This window comes from Protobothrops mucrosquamatus, unplaced genomic scaffold (genome assembly GCF_001527695.2).
Source record: "Protobothrops mucrosquamatus isolate PMUCROS unplaced genomic scaffold, P.Mucros_1.0 scaffold1318, whole genome shotgun sequence".
Classification (NCBI taxonomy): domain Eukaryota; kingdom Metazoa; phylum Chordata; class Lepidosauria; order Squamata; family Viperidae; genus Protobothrops; species Protobothrops mucrosquamatus.
In genome coordinates, this window is record NW_015387519.1 from 250,991 (window position 1) to 269,432 (window position 18,442).

Genomic DNA, 18,442 nt, shown 5'->3' on the forward strand with positions numbered 1-18,442 from the left:
CCCCGCCGCGCCTTGGAGCCTTTCCACACGCTTTCGGGAGCCGCAACGCCTATTCCTAAGTATTGGTTGCAGAACGTGTCGTAGCCCTTAATTAGACCCAACAGAATGAAGCCCGGGCTTGCTTCTGTTGAGCTTGTCAAAGATTGGAAAGCTGAGTCCATTTGGGTCTTCAGAAACATCCCTCGCGAAAAGGGACCAACTCTGCCAGACCTTTGTCCGGCACCAGCTGTTTTTTGAGATCTGCACCTGTTTCAGATGCAATGCAGAGGAAGGACCACTAATTCAAACTGCTAGTTTTTCAGGTTCAGATCTACCAGTCAGAGATACAGGTATAAACCAGGAAAAGAACCCTTTTAACTGAGGTCAAAGCAAGCCAAACCCACGAATAAAAACTTCACAAATGTATCAACAAAAATTATAATTTTATTTCAAGATTGTATTCTTCAGCATATAAAAGTTAAAACAAGTATATTTCCATATCTCTCTACATAAGCATATCACGTGAAAATGGAGGAGGGGGGAATTAGGCACAGAACAGACATACATCCCATGCATCCATGTATATTTAAAGAAAAGAGCTAGCGAGCTAGCTAGACAAAATGATCCCTTCAAGTGAAGCATGCATGAATGAATCTTCCATACAAAAGGCATTGGAAGTAACTGTGGTTCACTTATTTATTTTTTGTCTTCAAATCAAGAAAGATTGAATAAGGATTTGATAATTGGATAGGTGAACATATATGATAATATTAATAAGCATTAGGAGACCTGGACAACTTTACTGAAGTCACTAATATTCCTACTGAAAATTAAAATCTCAGATTTACCAGAATGTATATTAAGTCAAGCAAGCAACAAAACTCTTAACTAAAGATAATGGAACTGGTCCAAAATGTTACCCTATCAAAAATCACAATTTATTTCAGCTAAGAATTTCTTTCCAGCCAAATGGAATGCACCATCCTCTGCATTTTTTAGGGCACAAGGGCTTTTTTGACTGCTTCAGGAACTCGACTGGCATAATAGTCATGATTTTTTAAAGTAGCAAGGACTCCTCCTGAATTCATGTGTTTGACCTCTTTATTATAATGAAAAAAGTTCCCATGAATATCAGTAAGTTTGCCTGTGAAGAAAGAAAACAAGACTATATTTGAAAGAATTTAGACATGGTATCTGTATTTCTACAAAAGGATAAACAAAAGTAGTTCACAAAACTGAATTTTCCTTTTCCAAATTACAGTTGGCTAAATTTGAATTTTTCCTTATGTTTTAGTATAACAGGTAAATCACAATATAATCAATGTGCTTTAGTATACAAAATTGTCAAAAGATTAGTATAATTCTCCTGACCTTAAAAAAGGTTTAAAGATAGATCTTTTCTACACACATCAACCCCCAATACCCATCTCATAAAGAAAAGCAATAGTGGATTAGCTGGAGAACTAATAGTTATCTGAGTCCACTGTAAGGTTATGCTTACTCAGAAAATTATTTTGAAGCAGTACTTAGAATATCTCATGATTAGAGCAGCCTTTCTCCATTTTCTTTAAAGCATACATACTTTAAGAAATTAACTCTTAATTAATAGGATTCTTAAAGCAGCTACAACTTTTGTCAGACTTTCCTAGAAGCCTAGAGATAATAGCAGCCTACTTTAAAAGATAAGAGCAGGTTTTTGTGTTCTTTTGGGTTCTGAAGCACTTATTTCCAAACAATTTTCACAGGTTGCAGAGCCCAAGCATCCTATAATAGCATAATCATCAAGTTTTGTTTTCTTGCTTATTTGTTTATATTTGAAAAATTTAGAAATTGCTTTTTCTTTTATTCATATCTGTCAATATCAACAGATATGAATAAAAGAAAACTTAATTTAAATCTGTGCCACATATATACAAAAAATATCACTATCACATGATCACTATCACTATAATTATATCACATAATTAAGGGTTAAAATCCAAAAGAGCAATCATTGTTAAGCTTTTGTCCAGCTACAGAAAGAAAAATAGCAGAGATGACCATCAGTTAGGAAATAACATATATTAAGCCAATAAATACATCTGTATGCTTCATTGAAAAAAATATAAACATATTTTTAAAATACTAGGTTTTAAGTTAGCATCGTGGGCCTCTTAGTTGTAGCTCTTTACAAAGAGAGGTGTTTATAAATCTCCTTGTTTCTATTTCTCCAATATATTTATTAACTCACCTCCAACTGCATGCAAAATAGCCTCTGGTGCACATGTATCCCACTTCTTGCATCCAGGACTGGCAAATACATATGCAGAAGCTTTGCCTTCAACAAGTTGAATGATCTGACACAAATAAAAAACCTCAGTCATTTAATATGCACACATACAATGTTTTTAAAGATAAGGAATGAGGTCACATACAGATCAATGTTTTAGTTCTTGACTACTTTCTATGGCTTTTTTTCCCATTGCTCTTATATATACGTAATAAGCACTTTCTCTATACATATAATTATACACATTTTTCAGATGATAAAGGTATTATGATTCAAATGGCAAAATTTACCATTCACATTTTAATTAGGTCATGGCTTATGAGAAAAACAGAACATTCTTGACAAGAGGTAAGGACATTCTCTCTAAAAAAAAGTATCGATCCATTTCTAAGCCATTCTTTTAAGAATCTCCACCACCTTGAAGGTTGCAACATAAATATGACATACAAATAAATAAAATCCCAAAGAGGCCAAAACAATTAACATTATTTCCATAATTCCTATGCCCCATCCATACAATGTGGTTGAAATCAAATTGAAAGATGTACATCATTTATTGGAAAACTTTGTGGCACTATTATAAAAATGAATGTCTCATCTTGAACTTTTAAAAAATTAACCCTATTATCATGGCATTAAAATTTAGAGATGTCCATACCTTATTACCAGCACCTCCAACTCTCACCACGCTATCAGGCTTCATTGCGCTAATGCAGTCATTTACCATTTTGCTGCTGTGTGACCTTGTGGTGGTAATGATGTGCTGCCCAGCTGGTACCTCTTTCAACTGAAACCCAAAGGCGCCCAAACCAAGGATTCCCCATATCGTCCTGCCTAGAACCGCATCTGCACCTGCCTGCAAGAAAGATTTGAATATTCTAGTCTCATTTTGAAAAATAAACAAAAGGAATAAGTATATATGATAGTTGGGCATACTGTATTTCTGTAAAAGAATAATGATCCTAAATTTAGCATATTCCCTCCTCCAGGAAGGTTAGACAAAACTAATCTGTTCCCTTACATCAGGGGTAGTCAACCTTGGCTCTTTTATGACTCGTGGACTTCAACTCCCAGAATTCCTGAGCCAGCTAAGCTGGCTCAGGAATTCTGGGAATTGAAGTCCACGAGTCATAAAAGAGCCAAGGTTGACTACCCCTGCCTTACATTCTTGCATTATCAGCAAGTTTAATATGAACCATTTAAATATATGTTATTTGCAAAGATACATTTCTTTCTTTCAGATAAATACTACAATTCTGCTGCTGAAAGAATAAGACTTACTGTTATGCAAGTAGGTAGAGGTTTGCAACTTTAGTCTGCCTTAATTATCTAACTGAAGAACTTCATCTATACTTTTTGTTGCAGGATCCAATCTGAGTTGGTCACCAGGACCAGAGGTTTATTCTTCCAAGCCTTTGGACTCATGTGGCATCCATCCTCAGAATGTGTGAGACTCAGATTTGATCCTGCAACATTATCCTGGGACGCATAGATTTGCCTTCATTCATGAGAGATCCTTTTTATTATTCAGTATATTTTCAACTTTACTGTTTCAGTTACCAGTATGTTTGTTCTGCATTATTTTCATTTTGTCATAACTATAGTCACCAATATAGGCAATGTACATATGGTACATTCTCATATAGAAATTAAATTAACAAGAAGAGAAGGCATATCCACAGATGTTTAAAATCTAGAGTAATCAGGATAGGGAGATACTTTGTCAACATTAGCTTATTTCCGCAAAATTTTCAGAATGTTTACTAAATTCAGACCTCACCTTAGCAAAATTCAACACATACTATAATTTTGTATAGGAAAATGAGTTACTAATTTTTGCAGCTATACAAGACATTTTCCTGATTCCTTTGTTGAAACCACTGAGAAAATGAAAGGATTATTGTGCTGAATGCCAAAAATGTACTATATGTCAAGCACAGGAAATCAGGAGTCCAGACAGTTCAAATGAATATAGGTTTATTGTAAGCCAATGTTCTCTACAAGAATCTGAACTACTAATTGTCAAAGTAAATTGGCAGCAAATAAGAGCTGCCAATTCAAGGCTGGCTGGATTTAGATCTCTTGAGGGTGTGAAGGGACTCAAGACTGACCCATCCCTCGGGCTCAGCCTGGTCAGCTCCCACAGTACATGCAGTCTGAAATTTGGATTTATGCTAGTCCCAAATCTGGCATGAGTGAACATACTTTTAATTAGGACCCTTTAGATAGAAAAAAAGGCCATTTCTTCTTCTAAGTAACAAGTCAGTTAACCCCCTTATTCTAGCTAATTAGAAGTGATAAGCAGTTAAATAGAAGAACATTAACTGTTTAAATTAGATGGAGAAAAAAGTTTTGGAAATTAAAGCATTTCCTACCTCATAGTTGAAATATGGTTGATTAATGACCCCTGCAATAGCTTTTCCTTGGTAAGCAATACCAATAAGAACTGTTACGTGGTCAAGAAGTCCTGAAAGAGATAATAAACATCTGTCACTGGGAAATGAATCAAGTTTCTTCTAACTTTTTATACTTGACTTACACGGTAGTCTATAATTTTAGTGATTGTTTATATTTGATCATGTTCCTACACTAAGTTGCTTATCTATATTTGTTAAACAAGCCATTGGTTGGGTTTACACAATATGCAAAACATCAGTCAATACATAAAGTCAGAACTAAAACAAGACCCAATTAAAGTTTTACACATTATAGTACTGAAACTTGCTGCATTTTACTACTGCCATTTCTAACTCAAGGTCATTTTTCTTCCATTTCATTAAACAATAAAGCAGAACCCACACCTGCTTTGCTTTAACACGGTATCTTCCACTTCACTACTCTCTGGGATCAAATCCATAGAACATTTCGTGATTTCTAATCAAGCAAAATTGCCAAAGGCATCAATTCTGTAGACAGTGACCATGATGCAATCCCAGATGTATCTATTGTTAGATCAAGAAGTAATTTGCAAGAAGTAAGTTGTGGTGTTTTTTCAGTTTTCTAGATCCCCATATACCTCAAAAAAAAAAAACCAGAGGTAATGTAAATAGCAATTAGAAAGGGGGGGGGGGCTGATTTGTGCCTGTTTCAATAATGTAAGTACTGAAGAATTAAATAATTATGATACTTGTGTGACTGTATTGAATTCATAGTATGTTTGTGTAACACAGATGGGAAATCTATAATCATCCAGTCATTGCTGAATCACTATTTTCAGTGTCCCTTACCACTGGCTATGCTGACTGGAACTCTTAGGACTTCAAAAGAGCTGGAGTATTTTTTTAGGGGCCTCAATCCAAGATTGCTTAACTACTGCAACCAGGAGTATTGGGAAGGAGTGCATCCCCGTTATTGAGTGAAGCAGTCACATGGAAATCTCGCTTAACAACTGCTTTGCTCAATGACCGATATTCTGGTCCCAATTGCAATGGTAAGTCAAGAACTACCTATACACCAAACTGGCTCTCAACGGGCTTTTAAGTTCATTGTTACATAAGAAATTAACAAAAGACCAATTGATCAGGTTAAGGATTTTAAGTAACTAGACATCCACTTCCAACTTTCTACCCCTGGAATAACCAATTGGATGAACTTTCTATTACAACTCAAAAACTTTTTAAATGCAATCTTAAAATATGCTAGCCATCATGGCAAGAATTATGTCCTTGCAGCAATACAGCTATATCAAACAAAAGTTCTGGGCTTGTTTTATGGTACATAATTCTCAGCTTGACATACCCCATATTAGAGAGGAAAGAGAACCACATAGATATCCTTGATTCCTTACAAAAATATAATAATTAAAACAGATAAAATGTGGTGGTTACTGTTTTAGGTGGTAGCTTCTAGCACAAAAATACGTCCACATAAATTTATAGTGTAAATGCACTGCTAAGGAAAAATTGAGCCTTAGTCAATAATGAAGAATGAATCATTCAATTATCTATTCTCATTGCAGTTTCTATTGTACTACCAAACTTCTAAAGGGTGACCGTGACTTCTACATATTTTATGGTCACACATAAATGATAGATATTAATCTAGAAGCCAGACAATTGTGGATAGTTTTGTCATTAAGTACAAATGAAAATGTTTACTAAATACACACACACACACACAAACACACACACACACACACACACAAAAGAACAAACCTTCGGTATATTCTTTTGTTCCGTCCAGAGGATCGACCCACACAACAAGCTTGAAGGAAACAAAAAGAAAAGCAGAAAGTTTCAGAAGGGGAAAGCGTGGAGAGTAAATCATTGCTAGGCCGCAATGGCTGCCCAGCTGCAGTGGACTCATAAAGTCAATCACTTCTCAAATCACAATTCATTCCACCCCATAGTTATTACTATTTCTCATCCTGCGTAGTTGTTACTGTCTGTAAAAAAAAAAAGCCTTTTAAATACCTCTTCCTCTTTGATAGCTGTATACTGTGGTGGACAGGTTTGCTTCAGTATCTCCTCACATTGGCTTTTGTCAAGTAAGTCTTCACTGACTTCTTCACAGGGAAGATCCTGTGTTTTTGTTTTAAAAAAAAGTATATGCAATTAAAGTCAAAAATCCTTATTCATTTATATTAGCCAACTAGAGGAAATTTTAAATAATTTTAATGAAAGAGAAGTTTTTGAAAGCTGGACTTTTTAGTGCTGCGGTATGCCTAAAATTATCAGCAAAAGTCTATGCAATAGATCAGTGATGGCGAACCTTTTAGAGATCGAGTGCCCAAACTGCAACCCCAAACCCACTTATGCATTGTCGGGTGCCGGGTGGGTGTGGCCAAATGAGTGGGTGTGGCCAATTGGGTGGACGTGGCTGCAGTGGTAATGGCAGACTGGGTGGGACTAAAAAGTTCAATCAATCAATTCCAACTTTGCAAGACCGTTTTTTTTCCCGCGAGAAGTTGAAATTGACTCATTGAACCTTTATTTTTTTTGCACACGACGGCAGAGCCCTAAAGCAAAAAGGTTTTACAAAACCCAGCTGAAGGCATAGGACTGGGGCGACGGCGGGCGTGCCCACAGAGAGGGCTCTGAGTGCCGCCTCTGGCACCCGTGCCATAGGTTCGCCACCACTGGAATAGATAGTATAGATGGGTCTATAACATTACCTACAAAATTGGTTACAACTGATTACAATTTGGTTGCAATGATCGCAAAACAGTGCTAACCCAAGATGTAAGTTGCAAAAATAGTCTTATTGCTACAGCTGAAAATGCAATATAACTAATGTTCTTTATTAAATGCACACATGCAAGCATTTGTAATGAAAAATAAAATGGAGGAGAGACAAATTTCAATAACGCTAAATGCTTACAAATTTCATGTTAAAATGTTAAAAGCATGCAGACTATACATCAAACTAAGAAAGACGAATCTTGTAAAGTAGGACCCCCAAGTTCAGATGTCACTAAATAAAAGCTTTAAATGTTTAAATGCATGAGCCATTTGAGATCAAGGACTCTGCTGAAGACCTATTAAGAAATCAGTTTACAATTATCCTCACTTAATGACTACTTATTCAAGGACTGTTTGAACTTGGGATGGCACTGAATGAGTGGTACTTACAACTAGTTCTTGATGTTATGGCCATTGCAGCATCCCTGCAGTCATGTAGTTGTGATCAGGGTATTTGGCACCTGGCTCACAATTACAGCATCACAGCATCCCACAATCATATGATAACTGTGTGACTTTTATCGGGTTCTACAAGCTAAATTAATCAGAAAACTGGTAGGAGATTACAAATGGCAACCACATGACATCCTCACTTAACAACAGCATAGGATTTGTTTAACAATGGAAACCAGGAAGTGCCAGGACTGCCATCGCTAAGCAATGCAATCTCATGACTTTACAACCGTATCACTTAGCAATGGAAATTCCAGTCCAACTGCTATCATTAATTGAGGTTTATCCATATATTTTTATAGTGGTTTTAATTTTTGCATACCACCCAGAGTAACTGCTGTGAGATTGACAGTTCTAGAAATGTTTGAATTGATAAACAAACAAATGAATTCCAAGATAGTTGAAGCTTTTTTTTATTTCTAAGTAAACAATATTATATATAGCTGCTGTTGTCGTGATATCTGTTCTAGTCTTACAATCCTCATAATAGTAGTTAAAAGTTCTTATTACAGTATTTGAATGCAAGTTACATACAAATGCATAAAGCAACAGAGTCATGATCGTATAGAAGAAAAATAGTAGAGTGACTAGGATGCAGATTATCAACAGTATATGTTTCACTGGTTGGTGGCAGGTTTTTTGTTTTTTTTTAAGGATAAAGGTAGTGTATCAAATCAAAGAAATACAAAAGAGCATGCTGACTCCTCACCTCTTCACCTATGATTGTCATCTTAGGAAACTTCAGAAGCAAGGACGAACAAATACTCATCTGTACCAATCGATCAGCTTTAGTCTGCAGGTCATTAGCTCCACACTATTAAAAAAGAAACCTGATCAATTTATAATCAAAATAACAACTTGGCCAAATCAAATTGTGTTATCATTAGGAAGATCTGAAATTACTGGAAGTGCTCTTTGCAGCATCTATTTGAGAAAATCCTAGGGGTTGTGTAAGTTTTCAAGTGTATGTATACTATCATGTACCAGCAGGTAAATATTTTAAGATACTCTTCTTCTGAAAAATATTTGCCTTGAGCAATACTACTATACATGCCTAGTTCACTAGCATGTACTGATCCTATTTGCAAATACCATTTTTAAAAACTGAATAATTATATGGTTTTATGTAAAATCATATTTTTGAAGGTATTTGAACATACTGTATGGATGAGGTCATCACCTTTTTAAAGATTATACTATATAGAATATATTATACATTTTATACATATACAATATTATAACTAATAATATTGTATAACAAAGATCAAGTCCTTATTTTGATTCTAACTGGATACCATTAAGTCAGCCAGTATCTTCCCAGGCATTGTAAGGATAAAGGTAAGGAAACAAGCCTTGAGCAAAATGAATAAAATATAATAAATATGGATCAATTATTTTTTCTTTTTCAGTTCTGTGTGAGAAAACTGTGGTCCTCTAGATATTTCTGTATGACTTTCAGCATCTTTCAGTAGTAGCCAGGCTAACTAGGGCTGCTGGAATTATACTTCAATAACTGGAGATCCACACATTTCCCAGCCCTAATCTAAGTTGTTAAATATCTGAAATATTTTAACATCCTTGGAAAGCAAAAAGTTTAGTCTTTTTGGTCCCCTGTCATCAAGACTATTCAAAGCAAGAAACATTATAGATTATTTCAAGAGCTATATAACTTTATATATAACTACATGTCAGCAAATGACATGTTTGTCCAAATGACTAATATCGATGATAGAATTGTAAAATATTTAATGAACCTTTTTAATGGCTATTCCAACAGTTGCTGTCTGGACACGCAAATAAGTTGCACTGGCACTTTGAGCAATCACTACTTCAAAGAGTAGATCCAGAAGAATGGTTTACTTGCAGGTGAATTGTCTCACCAAATTATATTTTACATCTAAAATAAACGAGGTTACAATGCTAAACACCCTTATTAATACAACAAGCTTTACTTTTGAGCACAGATGCAAAAAAATTGTTCTGCACATTATACCAGCATCATCCACTTCTTTATTTGGATATTTAAGGTCCAACTAGAAACACATAGGATTCTATTGATCATTTACCTTCTCCACTATGCCTAGTTCTCCTCCAGACATAACTTTTCTGACAATTGTTCCCGCTTTATTAGCCACGGAATATGCTGAGGCCACAAGACGCATCAATACACTTGGATTAGAAGACATGATTACTAGGTAGAAAAAAGAACAACAGAAAACAAAAGCAATCTTGTAAGTAATACAATTTTCTTATGAAAAAAAGTCTGACTTACACTGGAAAAGATTGAAGAATCTTTTTCATTAGAAATAGACAGTTTATAGCAGTAGAAGACACATCAGAAATACCCAGGTAATTTTGAAGTCAAAATATAGATTAGAGTTATTATAAAACTTTTAATTATATCTCCTTCTTTCTAAAAGAATCCTGTTAGGAATTTAATAGCTTCAAACAGCTGGTGCAGACATTTCCAAATGTAGAGGACACAGACAGTGGCCATGAACAACAGGAGGAAGAACTGCTATCAAGGTTTCTTAATATGGTCTGCCTTGGAGGGACAATATCAATACACATCTTCATGAGGTGATTTCCTCTGTTACATACAGAAAGGATGATGAAAAAAGAAATATCTGGTTTTTCATGGCAAAACTGCCAAATTTGCTAGAACAAGGTTGGAAAAATAGAGTTTAACACTGTTCCCCAAAGTTTGGAGTTTCCAAAGTTTGGAGTTTTCTGAGATTTGGAGTTTCCGAGAAGCTGGGAATTTCAGAAAAAGTGAAGCAGAGAAACAGATGCTTCAAATAGCACTATTTCTGAAGTGTTAACATCACAAAGAATTTGTGTTAGGATTTTAAAACCTGCTTTAAGGTAATTAAGGTAATTATGTCACCTCTATATAAAATATAGCAATAGCAATAACATTTAGATTCATATATCATTCCATACTATTTTGTAGCACTCTCAGAGCATTTTGCAAAGGTCACATATTGCCCTCAACAATCTGGGTCCTCATTTTACCAACCTCGGAAGAATGGAAGGCTGAGTCAAACTTGAGCTGATCAGGATCAAACTGCTGGCAGTCGGCAGAGTTAGCCTGCAATACTGCATTCTAACTATTGCACCACTAATAGAATTGGAAGTTTAAACCCCAGCCTATATCCATTCTTCAGATTGAATATTTTTACTTGCTGCCAATGCTATGTAATAACAACTTGGAATCTTTTTGCAGGATCTCTTTTGTGATACTGACTGAAAGTGTTCATTTGGAGCAGACCAGTACTACATGATGATCTGCATGAAGCCTTCTATTTTCTGCTGGATTTTCTTCTGTAACCAAACTGGTCAGCTATATAATTTACCTTATCAGCAATAAATGTTTGTATCAAAAATGTAAAAACAAAATGTGATTTTTTACAACTTAGCTTTTCTTTTTAAAGGAAGTGTGATTTTGATCTCCAGTGAGATTGTTCTATTTCTCAAAGAGGCAAGGGCCAAATCATCTAGTCACACATGTCTTCAGTCATGGCAAATGTACTTTTCCTTTTTGCATTTCTATTTTTTATTGTCAGAAAAGCAGCACAGCTTATAAACTATCTTATACACAGCTGGGATACAGAGTGGATGTCACATAGGACACCTCTGGAAGATAGATGGTGGCAGCAGGAACTACCAAGCTGCTACCTAAAACAGGACACAGCGAAGTTGTGAAAATCCCGAGGGCTTCTAGAAGACATTTCAGACCTTTAAGTTTTCCACTGTGTGAACTCAGTCAACTGCTAAAGTCTGTAGTAAGATATAAGTAAACAGGAGCAGATGTAAAGTAGCCAGTCCAATAGGAACAATTAGAGGACACTGACAGAAGTTTTATTCAAGTCCTTGTCCAAGACTTGGAGTCAAATCTGATATACTGGATAGCAAATCTGAAACTAGTTTTTATTGGCATTGCTTTCCACTAAAGCATCTTTTAGAAATGATAGCAAACAAAGTGGGCTAAAACTCCCATCTTAGAAGAAAAAAGATTCAGCACAGCCAGTTATTTGAAAGAAATTCTACAATTTACAGATGTCACATGACATGTCGCATTTTAAATCTACAGTGTGAGGATCTCTATAGTAATGATTTATATCTCCAATAAGCAAGGTCCTCCTTTTATGACCATTCATTTAAGATTGTTCAAAGTTACTATGACACTGAACAAAAAGTTATTTATGACTGGTCCTCACACAGGACAAAGCATACTGACTGTTATGGTGACCACATGATTAAGAGATGCTGCAAAAATCATAAATAGTTGCAAATTGTCATATTTTTTTTCAGCACTGTTATAATTTTGAATAGTCACTGAATGATTGATCAGTAAGCGAGGTAAGCAGTAAAGCAATACAGATTGGATCTATGTACAGTATTTCACTGAGTCATGATTTGCTTAGCCAAACTTATTTGAATAAGCTACAATTTTCTGGGCTCACACAAAATAAACAATGGCTAGATACACTAACTCATATTATGGTTTTATGTGCTATATGAACTCAGCATTTTCAGGAACCTCAAAGAATAACATAAGCTTATACAGGTTACAGTGCATTTGTTCATATTCTTATTTCCCTCCCCTTATATATGCTTTTAATTATAATCATAGTTTGAAACTGTGCAACTCCAAAGAAGATGCATATGCAGATGTAACTTCGTTGTCAACTTTCTTCTCACATTATAAAATTGGAAACATAAACCGTGTACTGTTTATGAAGGCCAAGTTCCCTTCATATCCTGACAGCCTCATGATGATGGGGAGGATCAGAAGTAATCCTGTACTATATTTCTAATCTGACTCCCTTTAGAGCTGCTTTGAAGATTGGGAGGTTCTGGTTCATGTATTGCACTGAGCCAATCTTTTTTGTAGTCTCACCTCTTCTAGTTGAGAGCATGCTGAGACCAAGGATATGTAAACAATGCTGTACAAGTTTCCTAGTTACATAAATCCTTGTCTATTCCTCAAACATTGAGAAAACTCAAGATTCCATTAGTAGAGCAAGTTGGCAACTTAGATAGTTGTGGACATGCAAAGGAGTTAATAAATACTGACAATTATCACGTAAGTAATCCTTTTTCCACACTGTGAATTATGCAACATTAAAAAAAAATCCTAACTTCCGTCTCATGTTAACAGAGAAGGGAATCTGAGAGCTAGCAACCTTTAAACTACATTCAGTCTGTTAAATTATTACATTGGGAAACAAGCTGAAATACTTCATTTTGTTTGCTTGCTTTTTATTCCCAGTAATCTTTAACATTTTACAACTAGCTTTTCTGGTTTAAAGCAGAATATATTTTCCAATTCACCACTTCCTTGTAAATTTTATGTAACTACTTTACATAAAATATCTAGTTTGCTCCTTTTTCTCCTACAAACTGCATGTTTCTTTAACTTTTAAATGAAAATTAATAAACTATCCATTTACAGAAAGGGTAATTTATCATTCTGAGCAGTGGAACTTGAAACCCATGTTCTTATTAGACTGTCACTGGTCCTGCCCTCTTTTAAAGAAATTTGGATTGCATTGCCTTCAATATTCTTTTATCATGACAACTATATGGTGAGCACTGAAGAATCATTTTTGAAACAACTACACCTGAGCTGAGCAATGACATAAAATGGATGGGAGCCTCACACACATGAATATATTTATTCTTGTGTTCCAAGTTTTAACTGATGCTTATAAAATCTATTAGGCTGATTTTAGGATGCCACCAGAGTTTCCCCCCCCCCCACCTAATATTATGGGAAATGCCAACTTTATTTTTAACAGTTATGCTGTTGAATCTTATCAGTGCACTCAGTGATCTCAGTGGACCAAAAATATCATTTATGAAGTACAACTGTCCTCCTTTATTTGGTGAAAACCTTGGTGAGGATTTGCACAAAACTTATTTTAAATAGTTTTACCCTGTCTTTCAAAGCCAAATCTTCTGGTTTAACACAGGAACTTTTTAAAATTGTAAAAATTTAACTAAAACATAAAATATTTAAAACAACACCTACTGAATTGAAAACTTTCTGAACAGGCAAATATGTAGGAGTGCCCCAGAAACTATTTTTCCACATTGCTCATATCTGTTCGTTGTTTTTTAAGTTCTAATTCATTATATTAACTATGATACATTTTTTTTTAAAAAGCAGCTGTGCCATATCTAGCCACTCAAATGAACATAACACGATCTTGAACATGCCACTAGAATAGTTCTAGCCTGCCTGTCTTCTCTTCGCGACTGTGGATGTCTTTCCCTAATTCGAGGACATTTCCACGACGGGATTGAAAGAAAAGCCTTATTTCGCCACCCCACCTCTCTCACTATCACAAGATCTCTAGCGATCAATATCTAGCAAATAACCCGAAAAGAGAAGAGAAAAATGAAAATAGCATACCTCCTTTTCAGGCAGCCCCACTCTTACAAAACGCTCGCTAGGATTACTCAGTGCCGATTTCCTATTCTTTCTCCGCCCCACCTACCGGGTCCTTATTGCCATTATCTCGGCTCTCTTACGTGGCCAATAACGTTTACAAACTTTACATGTATGTACACAGGGGCTCTGTTCCTATGTCATGCACAGTGAAGACTCATCTAGGTAGTTAAGGCCACTATTTTGGGCTGCGAAGCTGAACTGATGCTGGGGTTCTGGGCACCCGAGCTTGCAAGGCTCCCCAAATAACGAAGGGAGGAGGACCGAACTCTAGGGGGCGCTGAGGATCCCATCGAAACCAGAAAAGAACCGGGGAAGGACGTTTTACCTCGTTGCTCGCCGCAGCGTTTCCGGAAGTGCCCGTGGAACCGAGTGCCCGCGATGTGGGTGCTGCGGGCCCAGCCGTTGCTTAGGTTTCCTAAGCATGTTGGACGTTGGGCCCGCGGGACGGTGTCCGCAGGACCCAGCGCGGGCCAAAAGGCGAAGCCGGACTCCAAATACCGTGCAACGATTTTATTGCCCCAAANCAAAAAAAAAAAAAAAAAAACCAGAGGTAATGTAAATAGCAATTAGAAATTGGGGGGGGGGGCTGATTTGTGCCTGTTTCAATAATGTAAGTACTGAAGAATTAAATAATTATGATACTTGTGTGACTGTAGATGATATATATTAATCATAGTATGTTTGTGTAAGACAGATGGGAAATCTATAATCATCCAGTCATTGCTGAATCACTATTTTCAGTATCCCTTACCACTGGCTATGCTGACTGGAACTCTTAGGACTTCAAAACAGCTGGAGTATTTTTTTTATGGGCCTCAATCCAAGATTGCTTAACAACTGCAACCAGGAGTATTGGGAAGGAGTGCTTCCCCGTTATTGAGTGAAGCAGTCACATGGAAATCTTGCTTAACAACTGCTTTGCTCAATGACTGATATTCTGGTCCCAATTGCAATGGTAAGTCAAGAACTACCTATACACCAAACTGGCTCTCAACGGGCTTTTAAGTTCATTGTCACATAAGAAATTAACAAAAGACCAATTGATCAGGTTAAGGATTTTAAGTAACTAGACATTCACTTCCAACTTTCTACCCCTGGAATAACCAGTTGGATGAACTTTCTATTACAACTCAAAATGCAATCTTAAAATATGCTAGCCATCATGGCAAGAATTATGTCCTTGCAGCAATAAAGCAATATCAAACAAAAGTTCTGGGCTTGTTTTATGGTACATAATTCTCAGCTTGACGTACCCCATATTAGAGAGGAAAGAGAACCACATAGATATCCTTGATTCCTTACAAAAATATAATAATTAAAACAGATAAAATGTGGTGGTTACTGTTTTAGGTGGTAGCTTCTAGCACAAAAATACATCCACATAAATTTATAGTGTAAATGCACTGCTAAGGAAAAATTGAGCCTTAGTCAATAATGAAGAATGAGTCATTCAATTATCTATTCTCATTGCACAGTTTCTATTGTACTACCAAACTTCTAAAGGGTGACCGTGACTTCTGCATATTTTATGGTCACACATAAATGATAGATATTAATCTAGAAGCCAGACAATTGTGGATAGTTTTGTCATTAAGTATAAATGAAAATGTTTACTAAATACACACACACACACAAACACACACACACACACACACAAAAGAACAAACCTTCGGTATATTCTTTTGTTCCGTCCAGAGGATCGACCCACACAACAAGCTTGAAGGAAACAAAAAGAAAAGCAGAAAGTTTCAGAAGGGGAAAGCGTGGAGAGTAAATCATTGCTAGGCCGCAATGGCTGCCCAGCTGCAGTGGACTCATAAATAGTCAATCACTTCTCAAATCACAATTCATTCCACCCCATAGTTATTACTATTTCTCATCCTGCGTAGTTGTTACTGTCTGTAAAAAAAAAGCCTTTTAAATACCTCTTCCTCTTTGATAGCTGTATACTGTGGTGGACAGGTTTGCTTCAGTATCTCCTCACATTGGCTTTTGTCAAGTAAGTCTTCACTGACTTCTTCACAGGGAAGATCCTGTGTTTTTGTTTTTGTTTTTTAAAAAAAGTATATGCAATTAAAGTCAAAAATTCTTATTCATTTATATTAGCCAACTAGAGGCAAGTTTAAATAATTTTAATGAAAGAGAAGTTTTTGAAAGCTGGACTTTTTAGTGCTGCAGTATGCCTAAAATTATCAGCAAAAGTCTATGCAATAGATAGTATAGATGGGTCTATAACATTACCTGCAAAATTGGTTACAACTGATTACAATTTGGTTGCAATGATCGTAAAACAGTGCTAACCCAAAATGTAAGTTGCAAAAATAGTCTTATTGCTACAGCTGAAAATGCAATATAACTAATGTTCTTTATTAAATGCACACATGCAAGCATTTGTAATGAAATTAAAATGGAGGAGAGACAAATTTCAATAATGCTAAATGCTTACAAATTTCATGTTAAAATGTTAAAAGCATGCAGACTATACATCAAACTAAGAAAGATGAATCTTGTAAAGTAGGACCCCCAAGTTCAGATGTCACTAAATAAAAGCTTTAAATGTTTAAATGCATGAGCCATTTGAGATCAAGGACTCTGCTGAAGACCTATTAAGAAATCAGTTTACGATTATCCTCACTTAATGACTACTTATTCAAGGACTGTTTGAACTTGGGATGGCACTGAATGAGTGGTACTTACAACTAGTTCTTGATGTTATGGCCATTGCAGCATCCCTGCAGTCATGTAGTTGTGATCAGGGTATTTGGCACCTGGCTCACAATTACAGCATCACAGCATCCCACAATCATATGATAACTGTGTGACTTTTATCGGGTTCTACAAGCTAAATTAATCAGAAAACTGGTAGGACATTACAAATGGCAACCACATGACATCCTCACTTAACAACAGCATAGGATTTGTTTAACAATGGAAACCAGGAAGTGCCAGGACTGCCATCGCTAAGCAATGCAATCTCATGTTTACAACTGTATCACTTAGCAATGGAAATTCCAGTCCCAACTGCTATCATTAATTGAGGATTATCCATATATTTTTATAGTGGTTTTAATTTTTGCATACCACCCAGAGTAACTGCTGTGAGATTGACAGTTCTAGAAATGTTTGAATTGATAAACAAACAAATGAATTCCAAGATAGTTGAAGCTTTTTTTATTTTAAGTAAACAATATTATATATAGCTGCTGTTGTCGTGATATCTGTTCTAGTCTTACAATCCTCATAATAGTAGTTAAAAGTTATTATTACAGTATTTGAATGCAAGTTACATACAAATGCATAAAGCAACAGAGTCATGATCATATAGAAGAAAAATAGTAGAGTGACTAGGATGCAGATTATCAACGGTATATATCTCACTGGTTGGTGGCAGTTGTTGTTTTTTTTAAAAAAGGATAAAGGTAGTGTATCAAATCAAAGAAATACAAAAGAGCATGCTGACTCCTCACCTCTTCACCTATGATTGTCATCTTAGGAAACTTCAGAAGCAAGGACGAACAAATACTCATCTGTACCAATCGATCAGCTTTAGTCTGCAGGTCGTTAGCTCCACACTATTAAAAAAGAAACCTGATCAATTTATAATCAAAATAACAACTTGGCCAAATCAAATTGTGTTATCATTAGGAAGATCTGAAATTACTGGAAGTGCTCTTTGCAACATCTATTTGAGAAAATCCTAGGGGTTGTGTAAGTTTTCAAGTGTATGTATACTATCATGTACCAGCAGGTAAATATTTTAAGATACTCTTCTTCAGAAAAATACATGCCTAGTTCATTAGCATGTACTGATCTTATTTGCAAATACCATTTTTAAAAACTGAATAATTATATGGTTTTATGTAAAATCATATTTTGAAGGTATTTGAACATACTGTATGGATGAGGTCATCACCTTTTTAAAGATTATACTATATAGAATATATTATACATTTTATACATATACAATATTATAACTAATAATATTGTATAACAAAGATCAAGTCCTTATTTTGATTCTAACTGGATACCATTAAGTCAGCCAGTATCTTCCCAGGCCTTGTAAGGATAAAGGTAAGGAAACAAGCCTTGAGCAAAATGAAT

The 18,442-nt window shown here is 35.6% G+C and overlaps 2 protein-coding genes across 2 annotated transcripts; both read right to left on the minus strand.

Annotated features, from left to right (window-relative positions):
* Positions 1 to 442: 442 nt before the first annotated feature.
* On the minus strand, positions 443 to 14,568 carry BPNT1 (3'(2'), 5'-bisphosphate nucleotidase 1). Its single transcript, XM_015821378.1, has 9 exons — positions 14,303 to 14,568; positions 9,948 to 10,072; positions 8,591 to 8,695; positions 6,661 to 6,768; positions 6,403 to 6,451; positions 4,624 to 4,715; positions 2,907 to 3,104; positions 2,210 to 2,315; positions 443 to 1,123 (listed from the first exon to the last, which is right to left on the minus strand). Exons 2-9 carry the CDS (start codon positions 10,065 to 10,067, stop codon positions 975 to 977), a joined length of 927 nt encoding a protein of 308 aa, XP_015676864.1. The 5' UTR covers positions 10,068 to 10,072; positions 14,303 to 14,568; the 3' UTR covers positions 443 to 974.
* Positions 14,243 to 18,023, minus strand: LOC107292292 (3'(2'),5'-bisphosphate nucleotidase 1-like). Its single transcript, XM_015821374.1, has 5 exons — positions 18,003 to 18,023; positions 17,809 to 17,913; positions 16,267 to 16,374; positions 15,997 to 16,057; positions 14,243 to 14,256 (listed from the first exon to the last, which is right to left on the minus strand). The coding sequence occupies exons 1-5, from the start codon at positions 18,021 to 18,023 to the stop codon at positions 14,243 to 14,245; spliced, it is 309 nt and encodes a 102-aa protein (XP_015676860.1).
* Between the last annotated feature and the right edge of the window lie 419 nt (positions 18,024 to 18,442).

Excerpts from the sequence above, each read along its gene's own strand:
- BPNT1 (XM_015821378.1), bottom strand. The coding sequence starts at position 10,067 with ATGTCTTCTAATCCAAGTGTATTGATGCGTCTTGTGGCCTCAGCATAT. Across the intron at positions 8,696-9,947 it reads AACTAGGCATAGTGGAGAAG|TGTGGAGCTAATGACCTGCA; the intron begins GTAAATGATCAA and ends CTTTTTTAATAG. Across the intron at positions 6,769-8,590 it reads TGACAATCATAGGTGAAGAG|GATCTTCCCTGTGAAGAAGT; the intron begins GTGAGGAGTCAG and ends ACAAAAACACAG.
- LOC107292292 (XM_015821374.1), bottom strand. The coding sequence starts at position 18,023 with ATGTTGCAAAGAGCACTTCCA. Across the intron at positions 16,375-17,808 it reads TGACAATCATAGGTGAAGAG|GATCTTCCCTGTGAAGAAGT; the intron begins GTGAGGAGTCAG and ends ACAAAAACACAG. Across the intron at positions 16,058-16,266 it reads CAGCTATCAAAGAGGAAGAG|CTTGTTGTGTGGGTCGATCC; the intron begins GTATTTAAAAGG and ends GTTTCCTTCAAG.